General features: G+C 46.2%; 1 protein-coding gene across 1 annotated transcript; it reads left to right on the forward strand.

Moving 5' to 3' along the window:
• The first annotated feature begins 439 nt into the window (after nucleotides 1–439).
• SLC25A4 (solute carrier family 25 member 4) lies at nucleotides 440–4,536 on the forward strand. The gene is made up of 4 exons (XM_032618564.1): nucleotides 440–685; nucleotides 1,974–2,460; nucleotides 2,986–3,126; nucleotides 4,029–4,536. The coding sequence occupies exons 1-4, from the start codon at nucleotides 575–577 to the stop codon at nucleotides 4,184–4,186; spliced, it is 897 nt and encodes a 298-aa protein (XP_032474455.1). The 5' UTR covers nucleotides 440–574; the 3' UTR covers nucleotides 4,187–4,536.
• The last annotated feature ends 9,866 nt before the right edge of the window (nucleotides 4,537–14,402 follow it).

Here is a 14,402-nt window from a genome sequence, read left to right on the forward strand (position 1 = left end):
AGGGAGCTCTGGTGAGGGACACAGTTACAAGGAAGAAGAAGAAAAAGTAACATTTCAGGCCTTGGCCAGGGGCGGGTCGCGGGCAGGCCCGAGGCTAAAGCAAGCTGGGCTGGAAGCTGCAGGTCCTGTGTCTGAGTCCAGGTAAGGCCCGGGACTAAGCCTCCTTGTGCTATAAATACAGCGGCCCACATGCTGCACAGACACGGTGTTCCCTCCGCTCGCGGGACAGATAACATGAATTCGCCCTTTAAACGTCCCAAGTAAAGGCACAGTACCCGGCCCACCCCTGCCTCCCGGAAGCGCCTTCGCCCCCTTTGCCCTCTGCAGAGGAGGGGGCTGGCAGGGGTGGGGTGGGGTTCCGCGCACCTGTCCAGCCAATGCGCGGGGCGCGCACGGCCCCGGGGTCCCTACTCCTCTCGCGAGAGGCTGGGCGGGGCATATAAGGCCGGCTGCGGGGCGGGGGAACGACCGGCCCCTTCGCGTCGCGCAGGGACAGAGCCGGGGACTCTGTGCCTGGCCAGGCGAAGAGAGTGAGAGCGCGGCTCTCGGAGGCGGTGTGCGCCCGGCTGTCACCATGAGCGACCAGGCTTTGAGCTTCTTGAAGGACTTCTTGGCTGGCGGCGTCGCCGCTGCCATCTCCAAGACCGCGGTTGCCCCCATCGAGAGAGTCAAACTGCTGCTGCAGGTGGAGACCGAGCGGGCGCGAGCGCGGCGAGCTGGGCGCGGGGCGGGGCGCGCGGAGCCCGGGCGAGCTGCGGGGCGAGGGGAAGCGGGGCGCCGCCGAAAATCCGCTGTAGGCCTGGGCCCGGCGCGCGGCCTGCGAAAAGGGGAAGGTGCCCTCTGCTCAGAGTCAGGTCCAGCGTCAGTCAGTAGCGGGTTCCCGGTGTCGGGTGGCGCCCCGCGTGCGGGTGTCTATATATGGAAACCCACCCGGAGTAGGTTGCAGCCAGCCAGATCCTGCTCGGGGACAGCGCGGACACTCAGGCTTCTTGGGTCGGCCTCACCTCTTGATTTTCAAAGTCCCTTGCATCCTCTTACCTGCATCCACCTTTTACAATAAAAACATCAAAATAATAATTATTACTCGAGATTATTACGATGTCCCATGCGCTGTGCTGTAGGCTGACATATCTATTATTCACTCATCTTTGTATGACCTCTGTAAGGTAGGTATTATTTTTCCCCATTTTGCACATAAAGAGATTTTGAGAGACTAAGAAACAATTTTCAGAATAAACTTAGATCGCTTTACTCATCCTTTCCCCAAATCTTTTCCTCCCCAGCCTGGTCTCTGAATGGTTTGTTCTCATCATCCCATGTATCCATTTTTTTTTTTCACTTGCCCAAAAGGCAAGGGCCCCTCCAATGAGGAATTGGGCGTTTTCAATTTGGGAGTCAAAATGATCAGGAACAAGAAAAACCCCAACAAATTGCCCACGGCAACAAACCCCTCAATAATTAATTACTTGGATAATACTCTTGAAAAATTTCAGGCTTGAATGCCTAGTGGATTCTTTCTCCTGCTGTTAGAACATCTACTACTCAGAGATCCTGGTCTCCGGGGAGACTAGAGAGAGACTGAGGAATTCTCATCTCCTGCCGATCATGTCTGTCAAATCAGAGCAGGTGTCCTTTGGGGCAAGGATCTTTAATCATTTCTATCTCCCAGTAAGCCCCTAGTATAGTTCTGGCACCTAGGGAAAAATGCAACAAATAAATGACTCCCTTTATGTAATCAAATCGTCCTTTCTGTTTATTTGGAGCAGAAACTTTTCTCCCAAATGCCCTGATACTTGAGGCAAAATTGGGTTTGGGGGGCGCATTATCCAAGTAGCTAACACATTTACTCAGTATTCATTTGATTTCCCCATACTTTTTAAACAAGGAAATCCAGGAAGTGCAAACCTTGTTCTCCTGTCGTCTTTCCTTCTCTTTGCCCTGCCTGTCCTCCACCACCCTCCTCCCCTCCACAGGTCCAGCATGCCAGCCAACAGATCAGTGCTGAGAAGCAATACAAAGGGATCATTGATTGCGTGGTGAGAATCCCCAAGGAGCAGGGCGTTCTCTCCTTCTGGAGGGGTAACCTGGCCAACGTGATCCGTTACTTCCCCACCCAAGCTCTCAACTTCGCCTTCAAGGACAAGTACAAGCAGATCTTCCTGGGGGGCGTGGACCGGCATAAGCAGTTCTGGCGCTACTTTGCCGGTAACCTGGCTTCCGGTGGGGCAGCTGGGGCCACCTCTCTCTGCTTTGTCTACCCGCTGGACTTTGCTAGGACCAGATTGGCCGCCGACGTGGGCAAGGGTGCTGCCCAGCGTGAGTTCACTGGTCTGGGCAACTGTCTCACCAAGATCTTCAAGTCTGATGGCCTGAGGGGTCTCTACCAGGGTTTCAACGTCTCTGTCCAGGGCATCATTATCTATAGAGCCGCCTACTTTGGAGTCTATGACACGGCCAAGGGTGAGAGATGGGCATCAGGGGGTGCAGAGCGGGGAGGAGGGTGTGTGCAGAGAGGATCCTGAGAGATCTCTAACTGATAAAGGACTTTGTATTTGTTAATCTTGTTTGTCCCTTGCCCTGGCCTAAACTGAGGCTTCTCAGTGAGGAGGTGTCGAGGCATGGATCAATAGCTGGGGGATTCTCCTTGTCCTCTACTGAAATAAACTGGCCTTGAGTTATTCGGCGGGGACGGATGAAGTGGGAGCCCAGCTCCCTCTATCCGTTACCAAGTTTAACTTGGAGCCACTTCAACATGCCCTGTGCACTGGGCACAGCTCTCTGGCTTTGAGGATCCAGGGAGTGTGCCACCAACTTTTGTTGGCTGCCTGGTTACTCATGAAGCACCCCACAAAGGGCGGACTCTTCTGGAAGGGTAGGGCATGGAGTTGGAGGTGTGGTGGCCTGTTCTCCATCCCCACCTGCTTTTTGCTCAGCTGCTCAGAGGAACCATGTCATGGTCATTTGGTTTCTTGGCTCTTCCCACAGGGATGTTGCCTGACCCCAAGAATGTGCACATTATCGTGAGCTGGATGATCGCCCAGACTGTGACGGCGGTCGCGGGGTTGGTGTCCTACCCCTTTGACACTGTCCGTCGTAGGATGATGATGCAGTCTGGTCGGAAAGGGGGTAAGCCTGAGACCTATCGGACTCTTATTTTTCTGCTCAAGGAGAATACTAGTCAGTGCTCGTTTCAGCCTTCGCTATTCTAAGTTGTTAAAATTGTGCTGAGAATTTAGGAAAGAAAGATGATAATGAATCCTCCCCAACATTCTCCAGTATTCCTTTAAAAAAAGATATTTTATTTTTATCAAAGAAATGATAACACCAAAAATGGGATATTTAGAAGTGAACTTAACTAGGCATCTAGCATCACAGAGGCCTTAGGCCCTCTTCCCTTAGAGCCTGGGTGCAGAAACAAGGGGAAAGAATTGAAGTAGTCAGCTAGTTTATTTAAAAATACTTCTTCTCTTATCTAGTTATTACAAGTATTATTGGGGAGGGTGGTTTAGCTGGGGGAGAGATGGCCTGAAGAAGTCTGTGGCGATAGAAAAAGTTTTGGCTTCCATAGGTTGAAACATATGAAATTGCCATGTTTACAGTAAAAAAACATCGAATCTTGGCCGTTTCTTATGGTTCAACCTAATAATTGCATCTCTCATTTTAACCTTAGGCAGTACAGTCTGAGATTAGGCCTCAGTTTTCTCATCCATAACAAAGAGGACCACCCAGCTTAATACTTCCGCTCCACCCAGCTCCCTTCCTGTTTCTCTGTTTGACTTCTGTGAATTAGCTGGTTCATTGCCCCAGTTCTTCAGTTGATCTTGAGTTGAGCTGAAGTAGGAATCACCAGAGACCCCCCCTCAGCAGTTATGCAGGGGGAGGGGACGTCCTGTTGAATGTGCCTAGAGCTGGGCGGAAGGCTCAAAGTGACCTTTATAACACTGATGACTATGTGGGCAGATGTCTTTTGGAGGAAAAGTCTCTTTCCCCCAGACTTATGGAGCCCTTACCAACATTTGTTTCCACAGCGGATATTATGTACTCTGGGACAGTGGACTGCTGGAGGAAGATTGCAAAAGATGAAGGACCCAAGGCTTTCTTCAAAGGCGCCTGGTCCAACGTGTTGAGAGGCATGGGCGGTGCTTTTGTATTGGTATTGTATGATGAGATCAAAAAATATGTCTGATGTAATTAAAACTCAAGTTCATTGGTTCCAGATCCATTGTGTGGTTTAATAGACTCTTCCTAGGGGAAGTAAAAAGAAAGATCTGGGATGAAACCAGATTGAAAGGAATACGTCAGGAAAAAAAAAAAAAAGGCTTCATTGAGTATTCATTAAACCACAAATGTATTTTGTATTTATTTTACACTTAAATTCCCACAGCAAACAGAAAAGAACTTATCATACTTATATAATTAACTGAAGACACAATAATGAATAACTGAAGGTGAAATGTCAGTAAAGACCACTTAATGCACGATATTTTACTGAATTCTTCTTAACTGCCAAATGGATTAAAATCATAAGACCATCCATCTTATTTTCTAGCATGACTCATTTATAACTCCGTGGCCAAGCTTCTAAATGTCAGATATTATACTGTGTATCATGTGAGCACCTACAGGGCTTAAAGTTCTGGTTTTCAAACTGAAACAGGTTATGCCGTCTCTCTTCACCTTACCTCCTACGATGCTGCTGTAGACTCCTAGTGGTAACACGGATCGTAGCTTCTATAATCTTACCTTATTTTATGCACTATCATACTGTCTTCAGGAATTCTGAGGTTCCACTAAAAGCTTTAAATCACAGTTTCAAGAGCTTTGCACAATTAGGAAGTGCTCTGTATTTGTGCCTTTAGAGAATTGTGATGCTTGGAATTTTATGACAGGTAGACAGTATTCACTGAAAATCAGTTAGCAAGCTGGTATTTAATGCCTGTTAGGTCCTGTGGAAGATACAAAAAGGCAGGAGCCTATGCTGACAAAAGCTTAAGTGGGGTCAGGAGAGAGGAGTGACATGGCATTGTTAGATAATGTAACGTTTAAGACAGTGAATCCTGGCTGAGTAGGGACTAGAAGCCGGGAGATGAACTGGTGGGGGGGGTGGTAGAAGGTGGGCCTTGAAAGAAAATAACTAGATTTAAATACGTGGGTATAGAAAGTATCTGCCAGCACTTCTTTTCAGCAACAATTTATCAAGACCTAGAGGAAAGGCAGTTTTGGATTTGACTCTCATAAACCTGTTTGCGAGAGGAAAGGAAGCATTACTGGTGCAGAAGAGCACGCCGTTCATATGGCCCTTGCTTGCTGGGAGTGACCTGGAGGAAACAAGTCCCTACCTGCTGGCGAAGCCTGGAGGGCAGGCACGTGTCTTTTGTGGTTCTCCTGACAGGTGGTTGAAGGGCATCTCGGTACCCTCTGTGTTTTTGTTTTTGGCTGCAGGACCTTAGTTCCCCGACAAGGGATTGAACCCAGGCCATGGCAGTGAAAGCACAGCGTCCTGACCACTGGACCGCCAGGGAAGTCCCGGTACCCTCTGTTCTTTACCCTTCTTCCCAATCTCTTCTCCTTACTCCCGTCTCCCCGGTAAAAAATCGGCTGCCTCATTTCACTCTAGTAACTAAGGTCTGTGTTTGGCCACCTCCAAGGTTACATCCTTCCTAATCTAGCAGTTGTCTCTGCCGCTGGAAAAGGCCAGAGAGCTCAAAAGAAAGTCTCTTAAGGCCATCTCGAGGCCAGGCCACAAACGCTGGCTGTTAGGCGCCTTCTGGATACCTTGTCCTCATTGGCCTTCCAATGCTAAGGATGATAGAAACGGCCCAAGTTCTGTTGCTGATGGAGAGAAAAGCAAAGCAGGGCAGGCTAGGAGAACAAATACTTTTGTGAAGTATATCTCAAAGTAAGGCCAGCCCTTTGAGTATTTTCAAGCCTAAGAGTTAGCCGGGGGTGCGGGATGTGGGGTATGAGAAGCAGGTGGGCCGTGTGAGCAGTGAGTGAACAGCGGGCCCTCCCTGGCAGGAGCGGGAAGTAGAGAAGGGGACTGAACATTTCTTAGTGTCACTATCCCCCTTCTGCACATGACCCAGACGTTGGCCTCCCCCATCCCTGTGAGTGTTATCCCTGAGGCATCGGGAGCGGAGATTTGTGTAAGGAGCCTGTGGAATCCGTCCTCAGCCCAGCTCCTGAGCGCACCCAGAACCCCCAGACCCCTCAGCCTCTGACAGGCAGTACCTCCGCTTACTGTCCTAGCTCTGCAGTCTTCTCACCGTGCAGAGCTGTCAGGTTTGAAGGTCTGGAGGGTTGGGAAGTGTTTAAAGTAACAGCTGGGAATGGAGTATCCTGCCCCCAGGGATTCCTCACTAGCCCTCTTTCCTGCAGAGCTCTCTCCCTAAATGCACCCCTTCTTTTACTAGCACCCCCAATAAACCCTTTTCATTTTTTATGGATATTCTCCCTAAAAGCCTCACCTATGGGTATCTTCTGTCTTTTTAGCCACCTTATTTTGTATTTTGAGTGTATGGGAAAAAGTATGGCAGCTGACAGAGAAGGGAGCTCATAAGGGTAACTTTGAAAGAGAGCTCGCCTCCATGGTTTGTGTTTAAACCTCAATTAACTGAATAATGGCTTCCATTCTGTTTTACTTTGTGTAGAATATGGACCATAAACTGTGCTGAGGCAAAATTTAAAAACACCTACAGCATGCAATGCAAACTCAGGACAGTAATCATCTTTTTCACTGCCTTGTGCCTGGGACATGGGTGGTGTTTGATACGTATTTGTTGAATGCAAGAATGAATGAGGAAAAGGTGCATCTGAAAAAAACATAGAGAACCTGGGGAGTATTTGGGGAAAGTTGAGTCCTTCAGTTGGGTGGGATCTTTTTTTTTTGTTTTTTTTTGCGGTACGCGGGCCTCTCACTGTTGTGGCCTCTCCCGTTGCGGAGCGCAGGCTCAGTGGCCATGGCTCATGGGCCCACCCGCTCCGTGGCATGTGGGATCTTCCCAGGCCAGGGCACTAACCCGTGTCCCCTGCATCAGCAGGCGGACTCTCAACCGCTGCGCCACCAGGGAAGCCCCCAGTTGGGTGGGATCTTGAACATGCAGAGGGACAACCACGTTGGGGTCATGTATTGACCCCAATATAATGTTATGGATGAAAATTTATGGCTGCCTTAAATTCAAATTTCAAGTCCTTAAATACAATTTTACAAACTCTATCATGCCATAAATTCATTTTTCTGCTTCTCTTGAATATGTTTTTATCAGTGCATGAAAAAGTACACTTGTTCCTCATTTGCAGATTCCATATTTGCAAATTAGACTCCTCTCTAAAATTTATTTCTAACCCCTGTGTGTTCATTCTTGGACATGAACAGCACAATGAAAAACTTGCCTGACACGTGTCTCCCCAGCTGAGGTCAAACTAGTCCATGACCTGCCTTCGTGTTTCAGCTCTGCTCCCACTCTGAAAACGGGGCCATTCGTGACCTATTCAGTGCCATGTTTTTCACCTTTTTGTGCTTTCTGTTGGTGATTTCATTGTTTAAAATGGCCCCAAAGCATAGTGATGAAGTGATGTCCAGGGTTTCTAAGTGCTGGAAGGCTGTGCTGTGCCTTATGGAGGAGATATGTGTGTTAGATGAGCTTCCTTCAGGCCTGAGTGCAGTTGGCCATGAGTTTAATGTTAATGGATCAACCATATATATTAAGTATGTGGCTTTAAACACAAACACATGTAAAACAAGGTTATGTATTGGTTGGTTGACAAAAATGTAACCAGAAGCTCAAAGGAACCTAACCTGTTATTTCCCTTAGGAGCAGTGAACCAGTATTTGCTAATTCAGTGTTCCTGCTAACACTACAGGACATGACTACCACAAATAATGAGAACCTACTGTTTTATAATTGTAAATGTACAGTGTATGTATTAAGGTTACCTATGTCTCATAAGACATTTTGTAGAATATAATTTTTCTGTATTCTATTCATTTTTAATTCTTGTAGCCCTTTACTAGAGCATCTTTAAACATTTTATTGTAGTTCAGTTTCCCTATTTCTTGCACTTTCTTGCAAATACCGATGAGCCAAATATTACTGAGTGACACTCTATGGTCTCACACGTGCCTGGATGCTGTGGCAGATCCAAAAGCATGATGGGGTCTCTGCCCTCAAGGATTGTCTTTTGCTTTATTTGGGATGTAAAACACGGACTAAAGTCAATACCTGAGGCCATATGACTTAACCACATGATATATAATCTAAAGTCAGTGCTGCCTAAGCTTTTTCTAGCTAAAAGCCTATTTTAGTAATCCAAATACGATGTGATAAAGGTGTGGATTACAGTGATGGCAGTGAAAATGAGGAATGTGTTATATTTTGAAGAATGACAGGACATAATTCAGACACTGAAGAAAAGTGACCTCAGTTTTGGATATAAGGATTCTGAAGTAACTGAAAACATCTAAAAGGGACCCTAAAAGTAAAGGACTATGTAAAAGTAAAGGAAAGAAGACTAGATAGAAATTTGGAAACTATCTTAAATGTAGCATTTTTTGTAAACAGTCCTTAAGAATCAATAAAATGAGTAAGTATAAAAACAACAGAGAAGGGACTTCCCTGGTGGCACAATGGTTAAGAATCCGCCTGCCAATGCAGGGGACACGGGTTCGATCCCTGGTCCGGGAAGATCCCACATGCCGCGGAGCAACTAAGCCCATGTGCCACAGATACTGAGCCTGCGCTCTACAGCCCGTGAGCCGCAACTACTGAGCCCGTGTGCCGCAACTACTGAAGTCTGCATGCCTAGAGCTCGTGCTCCGCAACAAGGGAAACCACAGCAATAAGACCACGCACCGCAACAAAGAGTGGCCCCCGCTCGCCGCAACTAGAGAAAGCCCACACGCAGCAACAAAGACCCAACGCAGCCAAAAATCAATCAATAAAATTAAAAACAAAAAACAACAACAGAGAAGATGCCCGAGATGGTCTTAAAGAAGAGTCACCACCATTAGGGGTTGGAGAGACAGGTGCTAGAACAAGTCATCAGGCAAAACCCAGAGAAAGTATTGAGGTAACCCATGTGGCATCAAAGTAAAGTAGAGGATTATTTCAAAGAGGGCCAATAACAGCCAGTGCCCCAGAGAGGTCAGAAAAGGAGGTAGAGAGAAAGGTCTTGGGATTTGGCAAGGAGGGAGCCATCAGTGACCTGAACGGATTCAGTATGGTGCTGATGAGGTAAGGCAGCATTTTTAAGAGGTTATGGAGGGAGTGGGGAGTGGGGCAGACGGGGGACAACACATATTCACCCCCCACACCTGAGCACACGCCAAAGCAGCAAGTCAGGCACTGGAGCCAAAGTTAATGCCAGACTGACCCAGTCCCTGTCACTGAGGAGGAGTCTTAACAGAGGAAAGAAGAATGTAAATAAGTAACTGCAGTAACTTAGAGACTTCAAGTCCCACGACAGAGGGTTGGTAAGAGAGAAAAACCAGGTGATGGGTTATTGGGTGAATGTGGCAGGCCTGCAGCGAGATGTCAGAGGATTCAGGGTACACACCCTTGGGCTTCTGGAACCCAGTGGACCAGGGGAGACAGGTGGCAGCCAAGGTGGAAGGACCCCTGTGTACAAAGAAAGAATTCTCACACAGCATTCTCAATTTAGTACAAAGAAATAAAAACAGGGTAGTAGCCAGAGGCTCGGTTAGACAAAGGGAATTTTTGCCCCCAAATTTGGAAGATGGGCTCATTTGAAGCCCAATGACTAAGAGGACAGAGAACGGTAAGAATAAAGGGAATGGTAAGCATGGACACAACTGTTTTAGCTTATCCACCAGTCCTTTCATACCAGCATGTGAATACCTACACTGTGCTAGAGCCAGAGAACATACAATTCCAGTAAAACATGATGTCTGCCCTTAGGGAATTTATAGTCTGGGGGGAGGCTGAGCTTAAGGAAGGCTGAAAGGGGTCTGTGGGCGTGATGAGAAGTGAGGCTAAATAATGAGGCGCTTAGTGGGCTCTTCTGAAGAACTTCCATTTTTCTACAACAGTCTCTCGAGAGCCGTTGAACTTTTAAAGCAAGGAAGTGAGGCGATCAAGTTTTCGCTTCAGCACTTCGGCAGCAGCGTGGAGAAGGGATTGGGGGCAAGGAGACAGCAGTGGAGGTGAGAAACGATTACCTGGAATCAAAGCGATAACAGCAGGATGACGTGAGGACCTGCAGTGGGTTTAAAAGGGGTAGAGAGTGAGCACGGGGGAAGAGGCTGGGGTTATTCCCGGGACTCAGTCACTGGTGGGAACCAGACGAACGGGGATCACGGCCACCACCACCCTCAACCCTGGGGGGGCTAAGGGGGGGATGAGACAACGGGGCTGCTTCGTCTGACAGCTGCCCAGACCCCTCCAGGCTTGAGACTAACGCGACTCATTGGGCAGTTTCACTGTAACATCGAAGAATCCTCTCTCAAAGCAGAGTGTATTTATGATTCATAAAGGATTTCCATAGTGGCAGAGCAGGTAATGCCAACCAGTGGTCTCTCTGCAAACGACTAGAAAAAGGGCTCAAACTATTTAAAAGAAAATTTTGCTTGAAGGCAGCGGGGAATTGGGGCCAAGATTTTGGGGAAGACATCCTGAGAAAAGAGTCTGGTGTTCGGGGTCCATTTCCCCAGGAGGTGGGAGGTGTCTGAAAGTCGTGGAAATATGGCTGGAAGGCTGAGAACTAGAAAGCGATTCTGAGAGCCTCTCAGGGAGGGAAGCGGGGCCCGCCCAGGGAGGGAAGCCCTGGGAGCCCTCTTGCAGCAGGAAGAGGGAACCGGAGACCCGCTGGCCCTGCAGTCGCTGATGCCGGCCTTCAGTCCATCTCGTCCCTTTAGCTGGATTAGGGAGATTTGGGATTGTGAGCACCCCTGCTCCCTGCCAGAAGCAAAAGTAAATGTCGTCTGCAAGAAAATATCATCCAGAGCAAAGGGTCAACAAATGTTTTCTCTGAAGGACAAGGCAGTAAATATTTCAGGCTGTGGTGGTCAGATGGTCTTTGACACAGCACAGTTCTGCCCTATTGCAAAAGCAGCCCTGGGTAAGACAAATGAACCCAGCGTGGCTGGACCATAAAACTTCATGTACAGACACTGAAATGTGAATTCCATATAATATTCACACGTCACAAAATATTCTTTTGACTTAAAAAACCATTTAAAAAGGTAAAAGCCACAAAAATGGGCTCTGGGCTGCTGAATTTGGCTAATGTGCTATAAGTCGCTGAACCCTGATCTAGAGCTTCTAGTTTTTCCTACAATTTTTCATATAAACTAAACCAAAACCACAAATATAATTTTAAAACATCCTATAAAAATATATTCTAAAGGGCCATGGTGTAAAAAGTGGAAATCAGAAGGGCAACTCAAAAATATTTTGAACTTGAAAATAAAAATACCATGTTATCAAAACTTGTGGGAGACAGCTAAAGCTATGCTAAGAAGAAATTTATAGCCTTTGATGCATCTATTGGAAAAGAAGGGCTGAAAATCAGTGAACTATACATCCATTCCAAGAAGTTTAAAAAATAACAGCAAATTAAACCCAAAGAATAAAGCTGGAAGTAAATAACTAAAGTAATAGAATTAATGAAAAAAGAGACAATCAACAGTGCCAGGTGAACTGCATATTTAAGTGTGAAAGGCAAAACTTTTAGAAGAAAACTGAGCAGCATTTTTTCATATCCTTGGGTAAATGAAAATGTATAAAGCCCAACATTTTAAAAAGTACTAATCATGCAAGAAAAGACTGACAAACTGGACTAAACTAAAATTAAGAATTTCTGTTCAGAGACACCATTTATAGTGAAAAGGCAAGCCAGACTAGGAGAAAATTTTTGTAACATGACTCCACTGGGACTGATCACATCCAGAACACATAACTGCTCCTGTAACAAGAAAAAGACATCCAGCCAACAGAAAAACAGGCCAAAAGCTTGAAAAGGTACCTTACAAAAGATGTCCCAGGGCTTCCCTGGTAGCACAGTGGTTGAGAGTCCGCCTGCCGATGCAGGGGACGCAGGTTCGTGCCCCGGTTCAGGAAGATCCCACATGCCGTGGAGCGGCTGGGCCCGTGAGCCATGGCTGCTGAGCCTGCGCATCTGGAGCCTGTGCTCCGCAACAGGAGAGGCCATGGCAGTGAGAGGCCTGCGTACTGCAAAAAAAAAAAAAAAAAAAAAAAGATATCCCAGTGGCCAATGTTCAATCTTATTAGCCAGAGTAATGCAGTTTAAAAAAAAAAAAAAAAATCACAAGATAGGGACTTCCCCAGCGGTCCAGTGGTTGACTCTGTCTTCCAATGCAGGGGGTGCGGGTTTGATCCCTGGTTGGGGAACTCAGATCCCACATGCCGAGGGGTGTGGCCAAAAATTAAAAAAAAAAAAATTACAAGATACCATTACATACACACCTAAATGGTTAAACCTTAAAAACAACTGACACTAAATATGAGTGAGGATATGGAACTACAGGAACTAATACACTTCTGCAAGAGCATAAGCTGGTACATTCACTCTGGGAAACTCTGGCACTGTCTATCGAATATGTAGACTGCACAGCAACTCCACTCCTAAGCATAGGCCCCACCAAAATGCACGTGCAGGTCAAGGCACATCTACAGAAATCTTTGTATTGGCATTACTTATAATAGTCAAAACCTGGAAACCACTTGAAATGTCCATCAGCCACAGACTGGATAAATGGATCGTGGTATAGTCATACATTAGAATACTACACAGAAATGAGCACCGACGAATTACAGCCACAGGCGACGACATGGAAGAATCTCACAAATGTAAGTACATTCAGCAAAAGCACTGAGACACAAAAGAATATAATTCCATTCGTATGACATTCAAAAACAGGCAAAACCACACAATGGTGTTAAAAGTTAAGCCGGTGGTTACCTTCTGGCAGGCAGAGAGGATTGTAACAGGGAGGGATCCCCACAGGATCTCATGAGTTCGCCCCACAGGCCCACTGAATTCGGGAGAAGGTGGTGAAAATCACAGCCCAAGAGGTGCAGACAAATGACTCAAGAGAAGTGGTCAATAAATTGATTCCAGACAGCACTGGACAAGACACAGAGAGGCTTGCCAGCCCATTTATCTGCTCCATGAAGACTTGTTAGAAAAGTAAAAATGCTGAAGATGCCCACGTTTGAACTGGGAAAACTCATGGAGCTTCAAGGTGAAGGGAGCAATTCTGGACAAGCTTGGGGATGAGGGAGGTGAAAGAGCTGGTGGAGATGAACCACCAGTCCAAGAATCTGTTTAAAACTCAGATTCTGGGGCTTCCCTGGTGGCGCAGTGGTTGAGAATCTGCCTGCCAATGCAGCGGACACGGGTTCGAGCCCTGGTCTGGGAAGATCCCACATGCCGCGGAGCAACTGGCCCCGTGAGCCACAGCTACTGAACCTGCGCGTCTGGAGCCTGTGCTCTGCAACAAGAGAGGCCGCGACAGTGAGAGGCCCGCGCACCGCAATGAAGAGTGGCCCCTGCTCTCCGCAACTAGAGAAAGCCCTCGCACAGAAATTAAGACCCAACACAGCCAGCATAAATAAATAAATATATTAAAAAAAAAACTCAGACTCTGAATGGTGACAAATAAAAAATCTCATTTGTGAAAAAGAAGTCGGGAGGGGGCAGATCTTGTGAGTTCTTGGCAATATTCTAACTCTTGATCTGCTTAGTGGTGACCCAGGGGTTTGCTCTGTGACAACATGAGTTGTACATTTGTTTTGTGCCCCTTTCTGTATTTCTGTAATACTTAAACAGCTATCAACAAAATCTATGGAATGTCATTTTCTTGTGGATATTCACCTCAAAGACCACATTCCTCTCACATTCCCCGAAATATAATTTAAAATGAAATCTTCTCAAATTAACAGTAGAATTAGGTTTTTCTAGTTTGTATACCTAACTACATGGGAAGCAGATATATTTGCTTAATTTGGGATATTTTCTTCATGAAACATAAAGATTCTCATAATGAAATAAAGAAACCAAAGCATACTCAAAACTTGGAGATCAGCTATAATCCCCAAATATATGAAATAAATGTAATGTGACTTTTGGTGAAGACTATCTTGGTAATATACATACTCTAAGAATTTCAAACCTTAATTTTTAATCATTTTTTTCGTGACTAGCCAAATTCTTTTACTATAATAGTGGATACAAAATTAGGTTCATAGGAAAAAACTCCGTGTCTCATTAAATTATAGTAAAATAATGACATGTTACCTTGTAAATTTTACTTTGTAAAGCAGTAAAACCTTAAAAATATCTAGAACAAACAGTGCAATTTACCTGAACTTACAAACTGGATTCTGAAATAGAGACACAGAACATTAAGATTGTATTATGGT

This window comes from Phocoena sinus, chromosome 21, assembly GCF_008692025.1.
Source record: "Phocoena sinus isolate mPhoSin1 chromosome 21, mPhoSin1.pri, whole genome shotgun sequence".
NCBI lineage: Eukaryota > Metazoa > Chordata > Mammalia > Artiodactyla > Phocoenidae > Phocoena > Phocoena sinus.

Bases quoted from the DNA above. Each gene is read 5' to 3' on its own strand.
- SLC25A4 (XM_032618564.1), top strand. From the start codon at position 575: ATGAGCGACCAGGCTTTGAGCTTCTTGAAGGACTTCTTGGCTGGCGGC. The intron at 686-1,973 runs GTGGAGACCGAG...TCCCCTCCACAG, and splicing joins GAGTCAAACTGCTGCTGCAG to GTCCAGCATGCCAGCCAACA. The intron at 3,127-4,028 runs GTAAGCCTGAGA...TTGTTTCCACAG, and splicing joins GCAGTCTGGTCGGAAAGGGG to CGGATATTATGTACTCTGGG.